Source organism: Macrotis lagotis, chromosome 1 (assembly GCF_037893015.1).
Source record: "Macrotis lagotis isolate mMagLag1 chromosome 1, bilby.v1.9.chrom.fasta, whole genome shotgun sequence".
NCBI classification, from domain to species: domain Eukaryota; kingdom Metazoa; phylum Chordata; class Mammalia; order Peramelemorphia; family Peramelidae; genus Macrotis; species Macrotis lagotis.
Window position 1 is genome coordinate 558,632,770 of NC_133658.1, and position 24,819 is coordinate 558,657,588.

At 35.2% G+C, this 24,819-nt stretch overlaps 1 protein-coding gene across 1 annotated transcript in view; it reads right to left on the minus strand.

Annotated features, from left to right (window-relative positions):
* Nucleotides 1-24,819, minus strand: part of GUCA1C (guanylate cyclase activator 1C) — a gene marked incomplete at its 5' end in the record, with an annotated part of 56,840 nt that overhangs the window by 31,739 nt on the left and 282 nt on the right. Inside the window, 3 exon segments of the mRNA XM_074214442.1 lie at nt 809-835; nt 838-960; nt 9,499-9,504. Coding sequence (XP_074070543.1) covers nt 809-835; nt 838-960; nt 9,499-9,504 — 156 coding nt within the window.

The window sequence follows — 24,819 nt, forward strand, 5'->3', positions numbered from 1 at the left end:
ACCAGGAGAACAATATGAAAAATAACAGCAAATTGTAAAGATAGATAATTTTGAAAGATTTAAAAACTCTGATCAAAGCAATAACCAAATGATTCTAGAATGAGGGATGGAGAATTCCACCTCCCTTCTAACAGAGAGCATGGACTCAGAGCACAGAATGAGAAAATATAATTTTGACATGTTTTGCTTGATTACATATTTGTTAGAAGTTTTTTTTGTCTTTCATTTTTCTCCTACTGAGAAGGGAGAGAAAATAGATTTTTATTAATTGAAAAAAGTAAAATTTAATTAAAATGTACTTTGCACATATAAGACATTTCATAGATGTTTGTTTAATTGAATTATAATAACTGTCTTCATTGCAGCAGCCTTGAGGAGAACTATTTCAGGCACTGAGGAATATATGAGAGGAAGATATTTTAGAACAGGGAAACCTTTGTTGGGTATTCTTCTAATTCAACCATATAAGCAACTGCCCATTCTATCTTCATTTATGTCAGTGCTATGGACTTTCTCCAGTGTTAACTCTACCCAACTCATTTATTTGATGTTGATGAAAATACTATACTCTATTAGTGAGGGTTGGAATGGACTCTGGTGATAAAATGCTGCTTTGCAGTTGCAGATGCCTGGTACCCTCTGGTGGCCATGGCAAGCACTTTCCACCTTAACTAAGAATGTTCATTCATGCAAAACCTAATTGCCTTGGAAAAACGCCATGGAAAGTCATTGATTCCTTTGGGTGGGAAATTCTGACTTGCTCCATAATATCCCATAGCACTAGAATACAGAGCATTTACAGCCTTACCATGAAGATGTTCAGTAGTTCTTTTTTTTGTCAATAGATCCATTTCCATCAGCATCATAAAGCTTAAAATACCACTTCAATTTCTGGTCCATTTTCCCTTGTATAACCAAATTTATGGCAGCAATAAACTCTAAAAAGTCAATAAATCCATCCTGCAGAAAGGGAGGGGTAAAAAAGGAAATGGATGTTTAACCAGAGCAGTCGCTTTTTATTTGGATAGTAATCTTTCATAAGCAGGACCTTTAACACAATAGTATACAATCCCATAAAGAACCCAGCATGTCAATTTTCCTTGGGGCTTAACTCTTTAAAAGGGAAGTACTCCAGTATATATTCCCTTGAAAGAAGCACGGAAAGAAAAATCCTTATTGCCTCTATGATAAAATATAAAATTCCTCTGGTGTTTAAAGCCCTTCACAGACTCCCTCCAACTTACCCTTTCACACGGATTTCCATATTACTTTGTCACATGTACTCTATACTGTGGACAACTTGGCCAGATTTTAGGGCCATAATATGCCAGTCTTCAAAACTTGCCTTTGCAAACAGGGTTTCTCTCTTGCTGGAATTTTCTTTCCTCACCTTGGGCTCTTAGAACTCCCAGATTGAGACAGTTCCCCCTTAAGAGCTACCTCCTCTAGAAATGAAACAGACTTAAGCTAAAACTGACATCTCTGGGGCAGTGGTTGCTCTAGACCTAAAGTAGGAAGACCTGAGTTCATATCCAACCTCAGACATTTACTAGTGTGACCTAGAGCAAGTCACCTAACTTTTGATCACATTGGATTCTTCAGCTGCAAAATAAGAACAATAATAGCACTTCCCTTGAGAACTTGTGTCCTCAGATTTGCAAATGTAAAAGAAAAAAAAACTTATTGGAGCATCTGGCTTACAGCTGGTGATTAATAAGTTTAACCTCATTGGCCCCCAAAATCAACTTGCCCTAGGTAAAGTTAAATGTCTGAGGTGGGATTTGTACCCAGGTCTTTCTAAGCATTTCCAAGTCCAGTGTCCCCTCTGTTATTCCTTCGCAGAGGTTATATTTTCTTTAACTCTGTTGTTTGAGGTTTACTTATGTTTCTTTAGTGGGGGTGAGCATTGAAAAGCAGATTAAAATCTGTCCCTTCTTAATTCTTTACAAAGGAGCTGCCAGATGCAGTTATTTTCCTTAGTATCTTTTAACAGTAGATTGGGAGGTGAGTTATTTTGGGGGGTATTTTTTGCAAGGCAATGGGGTTAAATAACTTGCCCAAGATCACAGAGCTAGGCAGTTATTAAGTGTCTGAGTTCAGATTTGAACTCAGATACTCCTGACTCCAGGACCGGTGCTCTATCCACTGTCCCACCTAGCTACCCCTAGGTAAGTAATTTTTTAAAGTACACATGGATGCACTATAGATTTGCTAAAGTTAACTAAATCTTTTTGATCTTTTTTCTCTGAATGTGCCTCCTAACTATGGTCCCTTGCCCTATAGAGATTTTGGTTTGATCCTCGTTGATATCTCAGTATACATTTTTAAAAACTGGTATGTAAACTGAACCATTTTTGCAAATAATGAAATTGAATCAATAAAGTATATTTGAAGATAAGGAGGGATGGGGTGGGAGGGAGGTATAGGAGGTGACGGTATGAAATGTATAGTGCCACCACCACAGAATTCTACATGGCAAGATGCCTGTCAGTGCCATTTTCTCTGGTGTGCAAAGGGAGTCCAGTCCTACTTTATGAAATCAAGTTGTGGTTTAAGAAATTCTTCCACTTTGGAAAGAAAGACATTACCAAGTCTCATTCCAAGGCATCCTAGAATGTATATGGGCCTGACTCAGGTTTTGAGTTTTTACATTTTTTTCAAACAGTAAATAAGCCCCTGTGTAACTTACCAGCAGTTCTAATGACAGTGTCAGACAAGTATAGTATCCTGGTTCCTGTGGTGACCAACCTCCTATTTCTCCATAGATTCATCTTCAAAATGCAATACACATTCAGCCAAGAGGTTGAATTTTTAGTTGTCATGACTTCTTAACCTTATCTCAACCTCTCAATGAATTAAAAATTACTGCCAGACATTTTTATTGATGATAAGCCCTTACCTCTGATCCATAACTGACCCCGTAGATCGTAGATTATTTTTATAAACCCTTGGAGGAATGGTTTTTTACAGCAAGATTGACCTGAGGAGAAATTATGAGATGGTCAGTCTTTGTCTTGGAGGTGAATTTCCATTTTGGCTTTGTTTGTCCTCACCCCAGCAACCTCTCTGAATTATTCCTGCCTCCTTCTATTTAGTCTTTATCTCTCTTTACCAGCAGGGCTATCCTGGGGCTGTTTGGAGCCTGAAGGGGAAACACAGAACAACTTCTTCATAATCTAATATTTATTTTCCTTGAAATGATGATAAAATTAATATCCAAGACAACATTGAAGAAAAAATTAAAAAGAGACACCTGAATATGTGTATCTGGGAGTCAAGGATGATCGTATGCATATGAACTTTTAGATCTTTTTTTTTTCTTTAGTACCAACTACTCTTTTCTGCTTGCCTCAATCCAGTTAATATTTACCCCACCCAGTAGCAAGGGGGATAATAATCATTAAACATAATTTTCTTAGGCTAAAATTGAAATAACAAAGTTAGTTTTAGGGGCAGCTAGGTGGCACAGTGGATAGAGCACTGGCCCTGGAGTCAGGAGTACCTGAGTTCAAATCTGACCTCAGAAACTTGATAATTGCCTAGCTGTGTGACCTTGGGCAAGTCACTTATCCCATTGCCATAAATAAAATAAAATAAAAAAACAAAGTTAGTTTTATAAATGAAATTTTATTCTCTAGGATCTTACTAAAAACCTATTGGATGAATGCCAACTCTAATACAAAATTTTGGGGGCATTTTATACAGAAAGGACAAAGAATAATAAAAAGTGAATTATTAAACCAAAGAGATTTCACATAGATGATTTGATTTTACAATATGTTTCTCTCATATCTTATTATATTTACTTAAAATTCCTTTTGACAAGAATCCCACATAGGCTAGAGAGTAAATGTTTACAAATAACAATAGGATTGCTCTCTCCTCTTCAAAGATGTCTCTTATCTTGAGGTTTATTGATCAGGTAAAGGAATTTATTGGTGCTATCACTGAGATGACCAGATTTTACTGACACAGGTCAAGTCAGCATTTGGGATAGAGGAGACAGGCCTTACATAGCAGATTGACATTTTTTATACACTGAAATTAGGAGACTAATTTTTGATCAGAAATATATAGATTAGAAACATTAATTCCAATTAAAGAATATCATATTAGACATAATAATGATAGACAATGTCCTTTAAAATGTGAAAAAAATTGCATACATATTTCATTTGATTCTGATTTATCCTGTATAGTTTGCTTTGTATATATTTTTGTATATGTTTTCCTTATTAGATAATTTTCTTTAAATTTATTATTTATTTTTAATATTCTTAAAAAATTAAGCTAATTAAAAAAATTGAGTTCCAAATTTTCTGTCTCCTTTTCAACCCCCACCCCTACTGAGAAGGCAGGCAATATGATACCAAATATATATGTTAAATCATATAAGATGAATTTCTATACCTGAGTACACTATAAGTAATTTTTATTTATCTTTAAGGAGAAATTGGATAAAAGGAAAAAGAAAAGGATAAATGGAAGAAAATAGGATGGAGTAAATACACACAGTAATCACAACTGTGAATGTGGATGTGATGAACTAAGTTAGTATAAACTCTACATATTTCTGATAAAAAAATAGTCTCTTAATTTCAGTGTGTAAAAAATGTCAGTCTATATCCCAAATGCTGACTTGTGTCAGTAAACTTCCTGAGAGATGGGAACCTTAAGTATTATCTCCATCATTTGACAAATGTGACAAGTGATGGTCAGAGAGGATAAGTGACTTGCCTATGGCTACAAAACTACTAAATTACATAGGTAGGATTTGAATCTGGGTCTGTCTCTCAAAATATAAGTATAGCAATATATGCACTTGTTTCCTTAGTGATTCTCCAAGAAATGCTTCACAAAACTGAGAGCCTGGTGATTTTGTAGAGTGAAGTGCATTGTCTCTACATCTAGTCAGCATTAGACTGTATTTCCCATCCCATGTAGTCTATCCACCAGATTCCTTGCCATCCATGTTGCTTCTACTTCATGTCTTAATGTCTAGAAAAGTAGTCTTTCCTATCTGACCTCCATAGACTAAGTTAGTATAAACTCAGTTTTGGAATTCACTCTAGGGTGAGGGTAGGCTCACCTGAACCATTATGTTTAGACTGCTTCAAAATATAGTTCCTATTTAATTCATGCATCCATAAGGAAACCAGCAAGGACTGCCATGTTATTTATTCATCTTTTGTTTTGGGAACAATAATGAAATCAATGCTTTAATTACAATTAGAATAAGGAAGACAATGACTCTCTGTTCATTCACAATCCCAGAAACTCCTTAAACCAACAGTCAATTCCTTGGCCATGATTTCTTACAAAAATGTAAGCTTCTTGAGGCCAAGGACTATCTCTTTTATATTTGAACCCATAGTTTATAGCCCAGAGAAAGTATTTAATAAGTGGTTTTCCCATTCCCCACCTATTCCAGAATCCCTGTCACAGAAACTCTTCCATCAATCCCTGAACAGGTACTCCTAAGCTTTGACTCATTCTCTCAGTAACAGAAGGCTATATTGTGGTTCCCGAGGAAAATCCCATGCATAGACCCTGCCTTAAATATTTCTAGGTCCATTTCTCATGGATGTTAACTGGAAAATCATCCACAAAAGTCTGGTATGTCCAATATTCCTGCATTAATATGCACATGTAATTCAGGTGCACGATTCCTGGAGAGTCTTAGCAAATCTATTATGGACCATTCTTTCCAGGTTTCCATAACAACCTTTCGTTCAACAATGGTTTGTTTCACTTTATGAGTTTCATTTCAATCATCACATTTAAAATGTCATCAGAATGATGAATTGCAGTAGGCAACACAAGGCAGCATTTCAGTAACAAGGCTTGACATTTTATGGGGAGGCTCTGTGGGTAACCACAGAGTTTTATACTTACATTTCATTCCAGCCCACTAGCCCTGTGCAAACATAACCTGGAGAGGAGCATAACCATTCTTGTTTTGTTGTTCTCAAACAGGCAGCCCCACTAATCTATACAGGGACCTCGAAGGCAGCCAAGGCCAGCTGTGAACAAAAGCCACGTGTATTTAGTTCAACAATCCACAGCCTCTATAGGCAACAACTGCCCACCAGGTGATGTACCCTGTTTTTACTATTGTTACCATTATCTTGTAACATAATAAGACAAATTAGCACCAGGGTATATGGTTAGATATTACTGATTTCCAATGCCTATTATCTTTTCCTTTTTTATATATGAGTTTTTATTGCATGGGGGGGGTTACAGATATTTGAGTTTTTCATGAGAGTTTGTATTGAATGAGGGGTTACAGATAACTTGGGTTTATAACAAATCATTGTATGTTTACTGAAATTCAGAGCAGGAGAGGGAACAGAATTGAATCATAGAATGTTAAATCTGGGAAGTATATTAAGATCAATTAATCCCAAATCCTTATGTTATGCCTGAGAAAAGCAAAATCTACAGAGTCTTAGTGACTTATCCAAGGTCAAACAGCTAGTTGGTGAAACAGCAAGAGTTAGAACCAGAATCTGCTAATTTTTTAAATGGTTTTATTTTTTGGGGTGGAGGGAGTTGGAAGGGAGAGGAAACCAAGACACCCTCTCTCACCCAAGCTAGAAGAGCAGTAGTTACTCATAAACCTGATACTACATCTAATATAAACTCCTTGACCTATTCCATTCTCCAACCTCAGTCAGTTTGTTTTTCCTAGGGAGCTTGATGTGTTGCCATTCCTAGGGTTCACTATTGGTAATATACTCAATATGGAGACCTAATTGCCTTTAGTACTATTGAATCTCAGAATTCCCAAAGCTCAAGTGATATACCAAACTCAGGTAATACATGGATTACAGATATGGGCCACTAAGTCAGGCTAATCCAATGTTCATTCTATTTGCTTTGTTGAAAGAAGAGATTCTTGCAAAATGCAAACATGGATCAATACAACATTTTTTAAGCCTCCAAAGGTTTTCTTTTTTTGTGAACAAGGGATGAGATGAAGGGAAGTCCTATATTACTCAGAAAAATGAAACAATGGAATGTCCATTCCATCAAGAACTTTATTCCTGTGAAACCTCAGGTCTCAAGAATTAGGTCTAATGGGGTCAACAATTTGAGTTTCTGCAAAATCCTATACTGCTAATTACTGTGAAGGGATGGTTAACACCCAAATCTAAATAGATTATTATGACCTGAATAAAAGTATCATAACCATATGAAAGAATAACTGAGGGAGATGCCTTTCACAATTATGGATATCAGATTGAGTTTCTGATCAATTGAGGGGCAGAGAGGATTACGGGGATAAAATGGAAAATTTTGATTGTATGACAGAAATGGTTTGAACAAATGCAGTTAGGTTAGAACTAGGAGAGAAACAATTATCTAAAAAATCTTCACAGTAAATTTATTTTGCTGACAAAAATGTAATGTTATTAAACATCTATATATGTATAGCATATATATGACACTGATACAAATGTAGAAAAAATCATTCTTAAGTTAGAATGGTCAGGAATATAAAAAAGTTTATTTTAAAAAAGGAAAACTATTAACAGTCACATAAAATATTTCATTAAGTTAAATGCAAAATAAATAACTCAGAAGTTCTTCCTCATACCCATCAGATTGGTAAAGATGATGTAGAAAAATGACAATTGTTGGAGAGCCTGTATAGGCATACTAATGTACTATTGATCTACCATTTTGGAACACTACTCAAAAGTCACTAAAATGAACATACTATTTGACTTGACAATACTGTTTATAAATATATACTCCAATAAGATCAAAGATAAAAGAAAATATTAATAGAAGTTTATATTTGTTATAGCAAAGAACTAGGAATGATGCGATTGCTCATCAATTGGGAAATTGTTAATCAAATTGGTTCTTGTCCTTCAGTGAAGAAGTCCAAAATGACATCACTATGTTTGAGAACAAATTGCAGTGTGTCCTACTGTGGCTGATCAGACCAATGAGATCTCGGGAATGTTCTACCACAGGTTGTGCACAAATAGTCCATGTGTACACCTGGGGTGAGTACTCTAAACTTATGTATGCCACATTTCCTTTGAGCTTCCTCAATTCTGCCTTCCTCTTGTAGTGTAACACTCTCATTGATGAGGGCATGCCATGCTGGGTAGTCCTGTGCCAGTTTTTCCCATGCTGTATAATCAATTCTAAAGCTCTTCAATGAGACTTTTAGGGTGTCTTGGTATCACATCTTGTGACCCCCTTGTGAGAACTTGTCCTGTCTGAGTTTTCCATATGATAGTTTTTTTGTCAAGTATACATCAAGTGTACATCATGTCAAGTGTCCATTGTCAAGTGTACATGTCCAGTCCATTGTAGTTGCACTCTCTGTAATAATGTTGGAATGTTAGGAAGTTTAACTTGAGAAAGGACCTCATTGTCTGGTATCTTCTATCAGATGTTCTTCAGAATCTTCTTAAGACTATTTATTTTTCTTTTAGGCTTTTTGTAAGGCAAACGGGATTAAGTGGCTTGCCCAAGGCCACACAGCTAGGTAATTATTAAGTATCTGAGACCAGATTTGAACCCAGGTACTCCTGACTCCAAGGCCGGTGCTTTATCCACTATGCCACCTAGCTGCCCCATTCTTAAGACAATTTAAATGGAAGCGATTCAGTTTCCTGACATGGTGCTGGTGACCTGTCCAGATTTCATAGATCTATAGCAATGAGGTCAGCATAATGGCTCTGTAGACCTTTAGTTTGGTAGTCTCCTATACTTTCTTTCTATGCCTCCCAAATACTGAGCTAGCTCTGGTAATAAGAGTGTCAAACCCATTGACAATATGTACCTCCCTGGAAAGTTCCTTGCCAAGGTAAGTAAAAATTGTCCACAGTATTCAAAACCTCCATTTGCTGTAATTGATGGTTCCAAATATAGATGGTGTGGTGCTGAATGATGAAGCACCTATGCTTTCTCAGTGTTAATTGTTAGAACAAATTTAGCACAAGCAGCAGAGAATTGATCCATACATTGGTGCATCTCAACTTCAGAGGGTGCATTGAGCACATTCATCTGCAAACAGAAGATCATGCACCAACACTCCCTCCACTTTGGTCTGGGCTTATAGCCTTTTCAAGTTGAAGAATTTGTCATCAGTGCAGTAGCTGCCCATGAGGCCATGTTCATCCTCATTGAAGACATTTGATAGCATGGCTGAAAACATCATGTGAAAAAGTATGGGAACAAGGTCACATCCTTGTTTCACTCCATTGATGACTGGGAAATCTCAAGGGCATCATCCACTATCCAGTACCCAAGCATGCACGCAGTCATGAAATTGCCATACAATACTGATGAACTTCTCCAGGTAACCAAATTTTGACATAATTTTCTGTAAGCCCCTACAGCTGACAGTATTAAAGATCTTGGTCAGATCTTCAAATGTTGTCCATAGAAAATACTTAATAAATGCTGCTAAGTTCCTTGTGAATGGGGATTATTTCATTTTTGGTACTTGTATCATATTTCTAGTCACACTTTATTCTTTCACAGTACCTGGGGCACAACAATTGCTTAATGAACATTTATTGACTGATTAATTGATTGATTCTTTAGTCTGTCTGCTACTGGAGATGAGATTGAAGTGATCTTAATTAAGTGAAGTCAGTAGAGAGGGCCCCTGCTTATCCACCCCAAGGATATTATTACAATCAAAACAAGGACAAGGAGAGGCAGCTTTGTAGTTTGGTTGATTCAAGTCCCAACTTCACCTTATACTAACTGCATGACTCTGAACAAATCAATATACCTTTCAATGCCACAGGCAGCTCTGGGGTCAAAGACTATATAAGATCATATAGCCTGTAAAGCAAGACCTGATCAACATTGGTGGAGGGAATTTCCTCTTTTTGGAGTTTCCCTATATAAATGGAATCTGAGTCAGAAGCAAAATAAAACAAAATCTCCAAGAAATCAGATCATTAGATACAATGGCACCAGGGAGACAATATGCAGCTCCTTCTTTATGAAACTGAGTCTTCTTAAATTGCATAAGAATGATGAAGAAAAATCATCTTCACCCTTAGTTGGGTTACTTTCATTTGAAATTTTGTATATTTATTGCAAAACCTATCCCTTTGTTCTCATAAATAAGGGCAATAAATATACAAGGTAAACCTAGGGGAGGGGAGGGAGTCTGAAGAAAAAAACAGAATTCATGAGATAGTAGGTGTCTCTGTTTTATTTAAATTGTACAGAATGAATAAAGTAATAAGAAAGTAGTTGGATCTGTATCCATAACCTACTGTGCTTCCTAGTAGCATTCTCTAGATTTAACAATTGCCTGGGTAGCAGTATACTGCAAGGACAACACATTTGCCTCCAGGGACCCTGGAGTGAGATTTATTCCCTATTAATTCTATGCTACTTACATCTCTAACCTTTTAACCATAGTTTTCTTCATATGAAAAACAAGGGACTAGGACTAGATGATCTTTTGGCACAAAAATTCTGTTTTTTTTATCTTCTCATTTGTGCCTTAGAACAGAGTTCTGCATCCAATGGACAGCTCATAAAATGTTAATTGCTAGTTCTCAGTCTAAGTCTTATTATCTTAATAGAAAGTGAAGTCTGTTGAGTGCTGGGCTATTTGCATATTATCATAATCACCATCATCACATGAGAATTTATCAAGAGTCTACTGGACTAGAAGCTCTAGGTCATTGACCTTAAAGAGATCATAGAACAATGGTTTACACTTTAATGGAGGCTTAGCTAGATCATGTATAGTAATATGTCTTGTTACCAGTACACTAATGTATCCCAGTGAATGTCTTATTAATTGTAATAATAATTACTGTTAACAATCACTTTATTAGCCAGGCAACAAAAAGAGAGAAAGTCTAGGCTGGAGGGCATCAACTAGGTTAATGAAAATCAGAAATTACACCAGAAGTTAAAAGTCAGATTTTCTGTTAAAATAACTTGAAATCTGGTTTACAAAGAGATTCTGCAGTATCATGCTGGGGAGTTCAGTTTCCGAATTAAAAATGCAATCTTAGTTCATTGGTGTTTGTGTCTTATACCACAGTCCTATGGAAACCAGATCTTGGAAATTTCCATTCTATTCATTTTTCCCTTTTCCTGGGATAGCTTACAAGGTGGGGGATGAGGTAGGGTGGAGGGAAAGCAGAATCTCAATAATACAACAAAAATGAAACTCTAAAGCACAGAAATGAAATAAAAATGAAAAACAATAGGAATTGATCAATGTGCTTATTTTTCTTAAAAAAATGTTAATGCATTTTATTTTTACCTTACAAATTACTTCCACCTGGTGTAAGAGCTTTCTAATAATATAGTATAAATAAATAAGCAAAACTAACAGTGCAGTGACTTTTTCTGAAACTACATGAAGAATTCCATTCCTGTAATACTCTACCTTTTTATTTTTAAAAAAGAAGTATTTTTCATTAACAGAAATGTATTTTTTCTCCCTCTTACCCTCTCCTCAAGGATAAAGAGAAAAAAAACCAAATTCCTTAGAATAAATATGTAGTTAATAATTCTTTCCCTGAATAGGCTAAAATATATGGGTCTATATATATACATATATGTATGAACACACATGTACATGTATGTATATGTGTATATATATGCTTCATTCTACACTCTAAATCTATCAACTCTGCACAATGAGGCTAGCCTGCTTTGTCATTGTTACTCTAATCTTGGATGGTAATTACATTGATCAATATTCTTCAAATTTTCATAGTTTGTCTTTACAATATTTTTATTATATGATATTTTCCTGGTCATATATATATATATATATATACATATATATATGTATATATATATATATAAAGTATGGCAGTCTGGAACAAAAAATTTATAATGTAGAGCAAAACCTAATCATGGCTTCACTATTTTTGTTTTTATTCTTCTTTTCTATAGCGTTTTATCTATATTATGTAGCAAAGCCTTGAAGCCAGGTAGTCCTTGAAACAGTTCCTGGAGTGATTTTCAGGGGTGAAAGTTAGCCACCAGAAATTGATTGGAAGTTAAGGAGAAATTTAACTCTAATACAGTTAGACAATTGGCACACAGATCATTTTCTTCATGAGCAGAAAGAAAAGTCCATAATGTCTCTGGGTTTTAGACAGCTATTCCATTAAAAAAAAACTCACATTGGAGACTGACTCTGCTTCCATAGGAAAAAGTCACAACCAGCTATAGCTCTTTAGAACCTGATAGATACTGTCCTTGTGGAAAGTGGCTGACTTTCCATAAATTTCTTCCCAGTCTGACTTCTAGAAATGTGTTCTAAATATACATTTAAAAGATCTAAATCTTGTCTCACAGCTCTAAAATAAATGAATGATGACAGAGGCCATTCCTTCTCTTATAGAAAAGAGAGAATTCCTTGGTTGAAGGATCAGCTGAAACGCAGAACATGGCAGCAGGAAGAAGTTTTCACAACCATGTTTCTAACAGAACCACACCCAGTAGTGACCGTGGGGGTGAAGGGAAGGGAAAGAAATAAGCATTTATTAACCACCTACTATTAGGTGGGCAATGTGCCAATTTGCAAATATAATCTTATTTGATAAAAACAGCCTCCCAACAGAGTAATGTCCATAAAACAAATGTCCCTGTAATGTTAGAAATGTGAATTGTCTGTGCATGCAGCCACAAGTGTTCTCCAGATCTCTCTACGTGTGTAGCCTCAGTCAAATACATTATCTTCATTTCCACTCAAGTTCCATAACTGTCTACTTTTTCCACTGCTGGGGTATGCATTTGGGGGAGAATGTGTCCAGGACTTTTTGTAAAATGCTCTTTTTTTTTACTTTTCCTACTATTCTTTTTCATTAAATGTCTCATAAATGTTTTTGTTTCTAACAAATCATTTCCTCTGACTGATTAATAATAAGTAAGCATATTGATGGGGACTCATGTGCTCCACTTTTGAATTGGTTCAGAGAACCTTATTCCAGGAGTAAATTATTTGGGTGTGTGTGGAGGGATTCCCATAGTAATGTTTGGGTGTCCAGAAATGATCAATATAAAAGAGGAACCTAAGATCTTAGAAGGAAAGTGACTTGCCAAGGTCACACAGGTAGCACACAAACAGAGCTGGGTCTAAAAATAGCTATGATAACAACAACAACAACATCAATTTACATCCATTTTCTGATTTGGTTCTTAAGATAATTCTTTGAATTCTGTAGGTTATCTGAAGGGTAATCATTTGAGAAAAGGATTAGATTTGTTTTCCCTAATTCTGCATGACAGCACTAAGAGCTAAGGATGAAAATCACAATGAAGCATATGTTAGTTCAATAAAAAGAACTTTCTAAAAATAAGAAATAAGAGATGTCACTAATACAAGGGCAAGTGGAATTTTGTCCCAGGATATCAACATGCCAGGAGCCATGCTTCCTTCTTAAGGATATGAGCATCCTTTTTCCTGTAGCTTGTTGAAACTAATGTTGTGTAGGAACTGAGCCAACCTATGATCTTAATTTCTTCTCCACTACCAAAGATTAGGTGATATAAGAGGACAGATTATGATACTGAGTTGTTTAGTAGAGAGGAATATATTTTTTTCTTGCCTTTTCTTTGAAGTAAATATCCTTTTGTAAAAGGTAATTCTGCATTAAATGGTTAAATGGAACTGTGGTACTGGTGATTGTGTCCCTAAAATGGAGAAAACACAATTAATGAAGATTCAAGCCAATGAAAGAGAAAAGAAGTTTTTTCCCAATCCCTTTGTGATACCACAGACTACCATAGTAGCAAAATGTACTAAGTAGGACCTTTAGAGAATGGGGTTAGACATATTGCCCAGGAATCAAATCTTTCCAAAACACTATACTTTCTACATCCTTGCAAATTTCTCTTAGAATTCTTTATGAGGAGTTTTTTTAATCATCATTTATTACACTTTTTATTAGGAAAAAATCTTTTACATTCACTCCTTATCTGTCTTTACATACTTCTCATGGATCTTCATAGACCACAGATAAAGCATTTACTTTCTCCCTGATTTCATAGTGAGAAACATTTCATAGGAAATCATTTTCTAAACCAACATTTAAAAACTGCCTGGAAAATCTACTCTTCGCAACATTTTATCTGACTCTTAAAGCTATAGTAATAGTATCTATCGTTTCTGGGAGAGATACATCAGAAGAAGGGATTATACTTGCATGAAAGAATTCTAGTTATAGATCTGATTACAGTGTTTCCAAAATGGAATACATTTATTTGTGAGTTAGAGAGCTCTTCTATGACTGAGATATTCAAGCAAAGGCTGGATGCTATAGACTGAATATGAAAGAGCTTTATAGAAGAAGATTCATGCTTTTGATAAAAGTTGACCTAAATTACCCACAATACTTTCCTCAACTGTGATTCCAGTAGCATTAGAGCAGGAGGCTGTTGCTAGGGAGAGATTATTTTGTGAAGATAGCAAACCTTGGATTTTGACTGTCCCATTAAAAATTGGAATAACTAAAATGCTATATAAGGAGAGAACTAATGTGAAATTATGACTGTCACTGATCGGAAGTATCAAGATTTATAAATAGAAAGTTCCTTAGAGATTATCGAGTCTATTTTCCTGAGGCAGCTAGGTGATACAATGGTCAAATCATCAGGCTTGGAGTTAGGAAAATTCATTTTCCTCAGTTCAAATATGTTCTCAGGTACATATTAGCCATGTGACTCTGAGCAAGTCCCTTCACCTTGTTAGCCTCAGTTTTTTCGTCTGTAAAATGAGTTGGAGAAGGAAATGGTAAATCTCTCCCTTTTCTTTGTCAAGAAAATCTCAAATGGGGAGAATTTGACACAACTGAAAAGTGACTGAAGAACAACAAAAACTTTCTTCCTCATTTTTTCAGATGAGAAGACCAAATACTAGAGAACTGAAATGATCTGGCCAAAATGATATAGATAATATGTACTAGTCAAGTTCTTCAAACTTCAAATTAATTATAAAAGGATCAAGTGCAATGAAAGAGTACCTAATACTTTACAATCTCAAAGTATTGTCTTGAGGCATTGCATACACCCAGAGCTAGAAGTAACCTTGCAGGTTGCTAAATGTAGCCTCCCACTCCTTGGCAGAATTTGCTCTGTTCTATACTTAACAGATTATTATCCAACCTCAATTTGAATATTGGAGTTTTTATGGCAGTTTTATAAGGTAACAGATTCCATACAGATGAGAATCCTCCATCATCTTCTTTCAAGTCAGAGAATCACAGATTCTTAGATCTAGAAGAAACTTTTGAAATCTTTCATTAATTATTTAAAACAATATCATAGGATTTAGCTCTAGGAGGAACCATAGAGATCATCTCCTTAGTCTGATGAGGGAATTGTAGACTCCAAAAGGGGAATGACAAACTCTAGGAAGTATAGCCAATGACAGAACAAAGACTAAAACATAAGTCTCTGGTTGTATTTCCAGTCAAGAAGCGTTTATCACCAGCAGAGCTTACAGTAATTAATAAATGATTGCCAAGTGGATAATTCAATAAATCAATTAGAGTTTGTTAATCAATTTCTATGCTAGGGTAAAGATTTGAAGGAAGGCAAAAAATAGTCCCTTTCCTTAAGTAGTTCACAATCTAATTGAGAGAAAATATGCAAGCAGCTATGTACAAACAATGTATATACAAGTGACAAGTGAAAATAATCTTAGAGGGAAAGGAATTAAGAAAGATTGGGAAAGAATTCTTGGAGGTGAGATTTTTAACTGGGATTTGAAGAAAGTTGAGAAGTCAGGAATGTCAGAGATAAGTTCCAGTTATAAGGAAAAGCTAGTGAAAATTTAGGGAATAAAGATATGGGCTATTTTATTTGAGGAACAGCAAGGAGAGCAGTATCACCGGATCATACCAGTATACTTTAGAATAATACTTTAGAAAAGCTTCATACAGATAAGGAAAGTGTGTGTGTGTGTGTGTGTGTGTGTGTGTGTGTGTGTGTGTGTGTGTGTGTGTATGTGAGAGAGAGAGAGAGAGAGAGAGGGAATCAAAGAAATTCACAATCAATTTGATTTGCTCACCAAAATGAAATTTTATTCAGTGTTGAAGATTTTAGGGAGTCATATCTGCTTAGTTTTGAAAGAGGTACACCAATTTCCTCAATATTTTGGTTTTACTGTATTTTCCCTATAATTTAAATATCTCCTTTAAGTATTTAGATAATGTGCATTTGGAACACCCTGTCATAATATCTTTATGCATAATAAGTATTTTTTAATTTCTCTTTACGGTATTTGTTTCTTGATTGCTGCCTCTGCTTTTTTTGCTCCAAACTTTTACTTGAACACTGTTTGGATCTATGTTTCAATGGTGTTTCTCATAAGGAAATGTATCATTGTATTTTGCTTTCTATTCTGCTGTCCCCTTCCATTTTATGGATGAGTTTAACATATTTACATGCATAGTTATGATCATTAATTATGTATTTCTCCCTTCCTATTCTCTCAATTTTTTTCTTCTCTACCACCTGTTCCATTCTTTTCAAAGAAAAAGATGGTGATGAGAGAGTAGTTCACTCAACATGAATTACGTATATTTGATGCAATCTACTTCTAGACAATCTACTACTCTTCCCCTCACCTAAAACCTAATTACTGGCTCTTTCTTTACATTAAATATTAAAATTTGTTTTGCTCATGACTATAATTCCTTGAGAAGCTTATTTTATCCTCTTTCCATTCCCTTCTCTCTCCCTCCCTTCCTCCCTCTCTCTGTGTGATCCTTGAGTGAAAATGAGATTCAAAGTGAAATTCATTCCCTCCATCTCTTCTTCTTTGTGACCCTATTCACCCATATTATGTTCTGATAACTACTCAACCTGGTGCCCTTCCTTGATCTTTCTTGGAGTAGTTGTGGGAGAAAACAATTGCAGAGTTAGGTACTCATTTATGCTTCGTCTAAAAAGAAATTTCTCCTGGAAGTAGACATTTGGCAGTTCAAAGTAAAGGTATCTGATGAGTTAAACACTGATCAGATTATCTAAGAAGGGGGTTCTTTTGGCTTCTACCTTTTTTTCTGTCCTTTTCTGAGCATAAGTCAGAGATTGTATAGGTGACAATGGACTTTCCCAGTCCACTTAGTAACAAACTGCACTGAAAAGACTTTTTGCATGAATCTAAGGTATAGCTTGAAGCAGAGAGGAAACTCAATCTTGGGTATAGTCTTAAGGGTATCCTCAAGCTCAGTAGATCCTGGATAAGGGATTTAGAAGACCTAGTGGTCTTCTAAAGAGAATGAGAGCTTTCCTCATGTGGTTTGTTCTTTGGAGGAAGAGGGAGATTGGCTACTCAGAAGGTGATTTGGATACAATAGAGGAATAGAGAAGAGGTTTAGTGGCTGCCACCTCCTCCCCAAATCCAAATATATTCCGCTGAGAGGTACATTGAGTTTTGGGGAGACTATATCTGGATACTCTAGAATAGGACTCATCTAAAACTTGCCTCAATGATATCCCAAGTTCAATTTCATTCCAGGGAAAAGTAATTTATTTGTAAACATTTTTGTTATTTTAAAAAACATATTATATTTACATTATATTTAAATATTTAAAATATTTTATTATTAAATATTTTATTTTTAAAATCTGGCAATGGGATATGTCCATAAATAAACATTTGTTAACTTCAGAGCTAAGGAGCCCTTATAACCACCTTTTCAGAAACCTAAACATAAGTTATAGCTTGAATATATTAGGTTTTTTTTGAGGCAACTCCACATGAAGTTTTACCTGAGATCTGAGATTTTATTTTCCTTTTTAGTACTATGTATTTTTTTAATGCATTTACAAGCATTCAGAGAAGAAAGAGATCTAGAGGTTTCATTGGATTGGCAAAAATCTATTGATTGACAGGTGGTGCAAAAAAAAAGATTAATAAATTCTGCCTATAAACCAAAGAGAGAAAAGGACCCCAATGGGATCAACCTATAGGATTAAGCTTAAGTTCATATAAACCTAGAGTCTTAGAATACCTTGGGCTTTTGACAACATGGGTAATGTGACAAATAGTTATAGATAAAAAAGTTATGACAAAAATTGATATATATATATATTTGATAATTATATTTCAATATAATTGGATTCCTTTTTAATATTATAAATTTTAGATATTTATAAAAATCATTCTCAGAAACCATAAGTGCCATCAGATTGCCAAAAGTATTCATGACATACACATGCAAAAATGTTAAGAACCATTGTTTAGGGCAAATGATTTTCCTAAAGTTTCTATAGCTAATTAGCGGCAAAGTGGGTTATTTTAATTAATACATATGCATACACAAATATGCATATATGCACATATACACAAATATACCTGTGTGTATGTACAATGCAAATAAGTATGTTTCTCTGTGTGTGTGTGTGTGTGTGTGTGTATATATATATATATATATATATATATATATATATATATATATATATATTTATATATATCCATCAGTCATCTGTTAAGGTAAGGTCTTAACTGGTGATCTTTGCAATACTCTGTATTTTTTTTATACATTTAGATTTTAGAAACATTATTCATAGAATAATGGCTTCACTGGACTGCTAAAGTCTAGTGACTGATACCTGGTGAAAAAACAAAAGGTTAATAAATCCTGCTCTAGACAGAATCTGGCATTAATTAACCTAGGGGGAGGAGTGAGCTGAAATTTTCTTAATTCCTATCAGATTGTAAACTTGTTTTTTTACCTCTTTTTTTGTCTCACCAGTCTTAGTACAGTGCCTGATACCTAGTAGGAAGTTAATAAATATTTATTGGTTGAATGATCATAATATCCCTAGGTGGTCACAGTCTTCCCTCTCAAGTTACCTAGTTATTAAGAATTTTAAATTTGAAGCCCATTTCCTTTTTATCCTTTCTAGAGATGAAACACTTGCAGGGGAGAATGTTGAGACCCACCTGGCAAGAATTCTTTGCTATTGCACCAACCTGAGCACTATGTCCTACACATAGTTTTTGGGGTTTTTTCCCCCAGTGCTTTAGAGTTTATAAGGTATTTTATACAATCTCATTTGATCCTCATACAACATTGTGAAGTACATAAAGCTGGAATTATTATTCTAATTTTACAAATGAAGAAATTAAGGCTCAGAGAGATAAAATATTTTTTAACCTGAGTTTGAACTTTATACAATTATATAAAGTTTCACACATACATGTTCACACACAACAGATAGATAGATGAATAGATAACTGTAGTTCAATATATTTAATTTCCTTTATATTCCTATATATCTTATTTTATACATTAATAAACATTATTCTGAGAAAAGTCCATAGATTTCATCAGACTTTCAAGAGCAAGTATAATTTACACAAAATGGTCAAGAACTTTGATATAGGTTGAATGATTTGTCTAAAGTTCACAACTAATAAGTAGCAAAGGTAGGTCATTCCACTGAAATTCTCTGAATATTAATTAAACACAACTGATCAGACAGACACTCTGTCCCAAGCTCTTTCCTCTGAACCAGAAGATGTATGCAAAGATGGAAAACATTCTGGTTTTCTCCCAAAAATTGCTTCAACTGAACTACTTTTTAAATCTTAAGTTACTAGTAATGAGGAGTAAAAAATGCAATTTATTTTAATTTATCACCATTCATTTCAATATAGAAATTAGACAACAGTTGGATTATCCAGATCACACAATGGCAATCTACCTCATTTTTAAGTTTAGTTTTGTTTTGCCTTCTGGGCAAACTTGGGAGATGCCAACAAACTCCTAACTGGAGGTATTATGTGGGAGAATTTTAATAATTCCTGTTATAAATGCTATTGTCAGAGAAGAACTAGTGACATCCATTCAAGACTTCTAACACCAAATTTACTGATAATTTCCAAAGAACAAAAGAACAATTACACACACACACACACACACACACACACACACACACACACAGACAGTATCAGCAGTTGAAAAGAAAAATGCACCTCTGTAAAAATCAAAGAAGGAACATCTATAATACATTCTTTCATAACTGATTGGCTTAGTTTGAAATGGAAAATAATTTTCATTTCATAAATATTTTTTTTAAGAATTTTTCACTTCCCCCCCCCCCCATGCTCCAAAATAGTGATACTCAGTTACCCAGAAGCCTCACCTATCTTGAATCCAAATGAGAACTGGGAACAAAATAATTCCTCCAAGTAGCCAGAGGAGATGCCATAAAATCCATGCAGGAATGTCAAGGTACTCTTCTTATAGACAAGTTCTTGAAGTTCCCACTTAAAACGTTTTTATATTTGTTTTTTACACAATTTTAAGAGTCTGGTTTCTCAATCCAGAAATGAAGTAATAAAGCGTAGAATTTAAGAAAAAGGAAAGGTTCTTTTAAACTACAAAACAAAGACTACAAAAGCAAATGCAGGTAGGGTTGGGACATATAGGTGAAAAATCCTAGGTCAGAGTGGATTAGAGTGCTAGTTCTGGGAGTTCAAATCTGATCTCAGATCTACATTAGCTCTGTGATCCTGGATAAGTCATCTAACTTCTTCTGACTCAGTTTCCTCAACTCTACATTGATATTATAATAACATCTACCTTCAAGAGTACAGTACTTAACATAATGCCTGGAAGACAAAAGGAGTTTAATTAATGCAAATCCCCTTGTCAATAGCTCCTGTACTTACTATTGCATCACACTACTTTTTTTAATGTTTTCATTTATGACCTTTAGCCATCAAAAAAAGTTGTTAACTCAAACTCAACAAGATTTCCATTCACACAGAATGAAAATAAAGGACACCAAATTAGGGGTAGGGGGAAACCTCAGTTATTTGAACAACTCACTAAAAAGTCATAATATTAGAGTTCTTGTCTCAACACCCCTGCACCTCTCTCAAAAACCATCCTAACTGCCCTAAAAAAATTTCTACCGTAGGGCTCACTCTCCCAATTGGTGAAGGGTTCTCCAAGAGCACCATTTCAGGAAAAAAATAAAAATAAATCCTGTCCCAAACCAAAACTAAATACAAAACAAAAAGCTGCCCCCCCTCAAAAAAAACCCTCCAGCCATGTTTCATTTCACTCATTCCTCACTGAGAACCTCTTCAGCCTCCTCACCAACTGTCTTGGTACCATATGACTTCACTTTTTCTCTTCCTACACCACCCCCATCCCTTCCTCAACCCTCTATCCGCTTTAGTTCTGTAACCCTGATAAATAAACAAATCAAATCTGTGATTATTCATAGTGGAAGTGGAGGGTAGGAAAGTGGAGCAGGAAGGAGGTATCAATATAATTATTTACCTGGGATTCACTTCATCTCTGTAACTCTCCAATTCAAAACAATTCTCTCAGTTTTTCCTTCCTTCCTTCCTCCCTCCTTTTCCTCTTTCCTTCCCTCCTCCCTTATTTCTTTCCCCTCTCCATTCCTCCTTTCCTTTTTTCTTCTTCCCTTTCTCCTTTTCCTTTTTTCTTCCCTTTCTTCATCCTCCTTTCCTCTCTCCCTTCCTCCTTGCTCTTTCCCTTCTTCCCTTCCATCCCTCTTTTCTTGTTCTTTCCTCCCCTCCTCTTCCTTCCTTCCTTCCTTCCTTCCTTCCTTCTTTCCTTCTTTTGTGGAGGAGAAAACAATTCACAGACCAATCAGAACTAGATTCCGAGTCTCTTCAGTCCACTCTTCTTCCTACTCTACCATACTCCTCATTCCCACAAGGTTGTAAGGAGACTAGATTTTATTATGATTACATCTTTTAATGAATCACCATTCTTCCCATTTTTCCAACACCTAACAACAAAATACTCTGATTTTTTGTGTTGACTGATAATGAGAAATGTTCTTATGTTGTTCAAAACCATGCTCTCAATTTCCCTTGAATCACACACATGCACAGTCTCCACCTTGAAATAAATCCACTATCAGATTAAAAGACCAAACATCTGTGTTTCCCCTACCTAGATTCATACCCACCCAAGCCAATATCAAATTCTACAATAGATAAATCTATTCCAAATGTCCCTACCTAGGATATTGGGCTCTCTCATGGCTGGCACGGAGTTTCTCCTCACACAAGGGGTTTGGAAATCGGAGAAGCCTCTTTGGACGTCATCTGCATGCGTTTCCTCAGCAGAAGGCTTCATTTTGACAGCAGGTCCTGCTCTCAAATCCAACTCCTCTTTTTATTCGTTTTGCCTCTAGCATAGGAATGGCAAACAATCACAATAGAATCAAATGCCAAAGGCAAAAGAAACTGAAGATAGGAGCAGGTTAGGAAAAGGACTGAGTTTTAGTGTGCCTCACTTCCTAACCTAGCTGAAGTCAATGGGAACATAAAAAGAGGTTAGCTAGTGCGGGACTCATGATGGGGGGGGCATTAAAAACATTAAAGATTTTGTGAAACGCATGCATGCGTACACACACACACAATACATTCCTTTATGGATTACTCTAAAGTTCAGGTCTCATCACTTTACTCCCCTACTCAATAAACTCCTTATTGCTTTTTAGAGTCAAATACAAAATATTCATATTCAAACCCCCTTCATTCTCTAACTTTTTCATGCTTTCCCAGTCTTCTTTTCCCTTACTCCCCAAGATGCACTATTTACTCCAGTGACTGTGGCATCCTGACTCTTTCCTGAACAAGACTCTCCATCTCTTGGTTCTGGACATTTTCTCTCTCTTCCATGGCCCAATGGTCTCCTTCCTCATCTCTGCCTAGTTTGCTTTCCTTTAAATCCCAATTAAAATTCCACTTTCTAGTGGCAGCTAGGTGGCGTAGTGGATAAAGCACCGGCCCTGGAGTCAGGAGTACCTGGGTTCAAATCGGATCTCATATGCTTAATAATTACCTAGCTGTGTGGCCTTGGGCAAGCCACTTAACCCCATTTGCCTTGCAAAAAAACCTAAAAAAAATTCCACTTTCTACAGGAAATCTTTCCTAATCTCCCTTGTGTCCTCCCTTTGCTAATTATTTCAATTTTTCCCTATATAGTGTGCTTTGTAAATAGTTGTCTCCCCTGTTAGATTATAAGCCCCCTGAAGGCAGGGACTGTTGCTTTTTGATTCCCTAGTGCTTGGCACAATGCCTGCACATAGTGGAAACTTGATAGATATTTATTGATTTATTTGTTAAGTCTAAAACTTGTTTCAGTGTTCAAAAGTGAAGAATATAGAGAAAATCCAACTAATTTTTCTACTGGCTTATAAATTCTTTTGGATACGGACTTCATAGAACCTTACAACAACTCTTTGGAAGATGAGATTTTCCCTCACACCCACAAATGTCTTCAAATTCTGCCTGAAAATTATGAATGTGAGCCTTATATTGCTGATAGACTGAAATAAATTTTAGTCTTTGTATATGTTGAATTTTCACCAGTTTCAAGTTTTCATCTTTTAAACCTTTTAATTTTTGAGAGGTAAATGTTCTAAAGTGACTTTGAGAGTTGTCTCCAAGCCAGGGAGATCTGGGTTCAAATATAGCCTCTGATACTGTTTCACACATGTAAAGTCTTAGTTCTCTAGGCAACACATGGAGACTATAAAATATGGAGAAAATATTACCCTGCATGGATAGAGGACATTTTCTCTTCCAAGAGTTTCCTATGTTAATGAAATGATAGGTTCACTCACTATTTCTATTTCTGTATTTAGGAATTTCTCTACCTGAGAGTCAGAGATGTTTACAATAATGTTTACAAAAATTATTACACTTAATTCTCACAATAAGCCTGGTAAGTAGGTATTATTCTGATTTCCATTTTACAATGAAGGAAATTGAGGCATCTTAAAACAAGACCATACATCTTAAAAGCAAACCAATTATGTATGTAACTGTGTCTTTGTTTTTTTCTATTTCTTATTTTTGAAGTCTTTTAAAGTAATACATTATTCCACTAGTAATTATCTGATCCCTTTTTCCAATTTAGCTTTATTTTTAGAAGACAGCATCTCTTCTTTTTAGGCATGGTAATTTTGGGGGGCATTAAGAATCTTCCTCTTATACAAGCTAGATTTTAAAAAATCTTATCTATAAGAAGTAAAAATTGGAGAGACTTAACACAAATCACAGCCAAGATGACTTCTTTGGTTTAATTACAAAATCCCCCCACTTTATTATTCTAGTTTAGGCATTTGGAAATAGGATTGTTATTCAAGTACCTTCTTTGGCTTGTTCATGTCCCTTATCATTCTTTCCTTCTCTCTGATTTGAGTTTTTCCAATAAAACAAATCAACAAACCAGACTAAACCCAAACAACTTAAGGACAAAAACCTAAACTCAATTATTTAAAAAATATATATACTGGGGGAAAAATACAACAAATCATGAAAAGGACAGAACTCTTAAAAATAAAAAGTTATCCCAAGTTTGTCAAAATTAATTTTAATTTTCAAATTAATCTGATCAGTTATAAAAATTCATTTTTTAAAAGAATGATTCTTGTTTTGATTGGACAAGGCACATTATTAATTTCCATTGATTTAATCTGCCAGTCTAGATCTAATCAACTTTTAAAAAGCAGAATTCCATAAATTGCCTTTTCTAGAAAATGTTGTCAATGCTAAAATCTTTTGAAAAACAAGCTTTGTAAATCAATCTGCACTTACTGGATTTATTTAAATAATGCCATGAGAATTATACATAGAGAATTAATTTATTTTTTAAAAGAACTCACTACATGTAGAACACTTCCAGTGCTCAGTGCTCACCCCCAATTATTTTCACACAGCCAGTGCTAACTGTATTTAATGACTCACTTCTCTACAAGCTGTGCATTCTATGAAGACCTCCTCATTTAGAGAGATCTTTTTAATTCAGATAATTCTTGAGTTTTTTTTTTGTTTTTTTT